Raw genomic sequence first — 1,669 nt, forward strand, 5'->3', positions numbered from 1 at the left:
CACTTCTTGAGCTCCGCTAAAGAAAGTATTTTGAGTTGAAAACACTTGCAACACAATGATTAGTCATGAAGGCCTGAAATATTAAAACTAGAGAAATTAGGATCATTTATGTTTGTATCTGAGCAGGAAAATTGAAATGAAGAATGTGTTTCAGAGAGTCCTGTCCAAAGGGAAAACCATAGGCGAGGTACAGTAACTGACATACATGTTAATGCTTCAAAAATTGCAATTAAGTTAGGTGTAATGTGAGCGACAGAGAACAAAAAGACCGGCTTAGAGTATATGAAAGTCATCTATTTTTTATGTTTATATAAATATTGTTTGGATGCTGCATTCACAACAGCACAAATGGCTTCAATAAGGCTGATTTATATATTTCCCACTAATGACACAAAAACAAAAACATTTTTGAAGTTGCTTCAAATGTTCATTATTTATTCAACAGCAAATATTAACTTGTTAGACTTAGAGCAGGCAAAGAGACAGTCACAGTCTGGATTCTTTAAGAAACAAATTGACATTACAAAAAGACTTAAGTATTAAAACATCCAAAATAAATACATAGAATCATTTTTTCCAGTGCTTTTACACGAATCATACCTCTTTAAAAAATGATACAAAACAGTGTAGCACAGGTAATGCATTGGAGAAAGAGGTCAAGAAAAGGTTACTTCTTAGGATAAGACAAAAAAAAAAGCTTCATATATTAATATGTTGTGGTCGTTACGGGAATCTTCAGAACCTGCAGCAGAAGCCGCAGCCCTTGTTGCCCTTGCAGCAGTTGCAGCACCAGCGGCACAGGGAGAGGTGGCTCTGCCGCTTCTGCCTGATGTGATTTGGCATCTGAGTGAAAAAAAAAAACAAGAGACATGAGCAAGAGCTTTCATCTACAACATTTCAGCCTCTCCGTATAGGGAAAGAGAGGACCAGGGCACTCCATAGGGAAAACACATCCACTTACATTTTAATTTGCTCAAGGTAATTGGCTTAATTAATTCAGTCAATTGAACATACCATCCTCGATTCCATTGACATTTCTTGATATACCGCAACTGGAGTGTCATTGGCCCCTGCCTCCTCGAGCTCCTGCACCTGTTAATGAATTACGCATATTTAGGAGACACATTTTAGCATCCTGACAAAACATGTATAGTTCATAAGGCAGCAAATGAAGTGAGTTTAAGTCAAATTCTTACCCCGGTAAACGGGCTGGCAGAGCTCTCCAGAATGCAAATAAAGGCGAGCACGAGTGTCACTGCAACTGCAATGCTAAATGCCTTCATTTTTAGGTTGAGGTTAAATGGATTAGTTATTAAATCCTTTGAAGATTAGACTTGATAAGTCTTCTTTGTCATGGGTGTCGGGCTGTGGAGAAGCACCACAATATCTCAAATGTCTTCTTCTTCTTCTCCAGTGATGGTTGGTTTGATTGTCTGAGCAAGTAGATTTCTTCAGATCTTCTGTGACCCTGGTCAGCTGTCAGAGTCCTTTCGCTGTCTGATGGGTGAGCATGACGATTGTGTTGTATTTATACAGTCTGGGGCTCAGTGTTGCCTCAGCATTCTGGGAGGTCCGGCCCATTTCTGTCAGCGGTTACCTAACTGCGCTGGGGAAGTTTTGACCTCCTCCTCTCCAAAGTGCTGCAACACTGTGGGGGTGGGGGGTGGGG

At 40.1% G+C, this 1,669-nt stretch overlaps 1 protein-coding gene across 1 annotated transcript; it reads right to left on the bottom strand.

Annotated features, from left to right (window-relative positions):
- Positions 1-419: 419 nt before the first annotated feature.
- On the bottom strand, positions 420-1,486 carry hamp (hepcidin antimicrobial peptide). Its single transcript, XM_010792759.1, has 3 exons — positions 1,197-1,486; positions 1,015-1,092; positions 420-843 (listed from the first exon to the last, which is right to left on the bottom strand). The coding sequence occupies exons 1-3, from the start codon at positions 1,281-1,283 to the stop codon at positions 736-738; spliced, it is 273 nt and encodes a 90-aa protein (XP_010791061.1). The 5' UTR covers positions 1,284-1,486; the 3' UTR covers positions 420-735.
- Between the last annotated feature and the right edge of the window lie 183 nt (positions 1,487-1,669).

The sequence above is a fragment of the Notothenia coriiceps genome, unplaced genomic scaffold, assembly GCF_000735185.1.
Source record: "Notothenia coriiceps isolate Sejong01 unplaced genomic scaffold, NC01 NC01_scaffold00036550, whole genome shotgun sequence".
In the NCBI taxonomy this organism is placed as follows: domain Eukaryota; kingdom Metazoa; phylum Chordata; class Actinopteri; order Perciformes; family Nototheniidae; genus Notothenia; species Notothenia coriiceps.

Excerpts from the sequence above, each read along its gene's own strand:
- hamp (XM_010792759.1), bottom strand. The coding sequence starts at position 1,283 with ATGAAGGCATTTAGCATTGCAGTTGCAGTGACACTCGTGCTCGCCTTT. Across the intron at positions 1,093-1,196 it reads CTGCCAGCCCGTTTACCGGG|GTGCAGGAGCTCGAGGAGGC; the intron begins GTAAGAATTTGA and ends ATTCATTAACAG. Across the intron at positions 844-1,014 it reads TGTCAATGGAATCGAGGATG|ATGCCAAATCACATCAGGCA; the intron begins GTATGTTCAATT and ends TTTTTCACTCAG.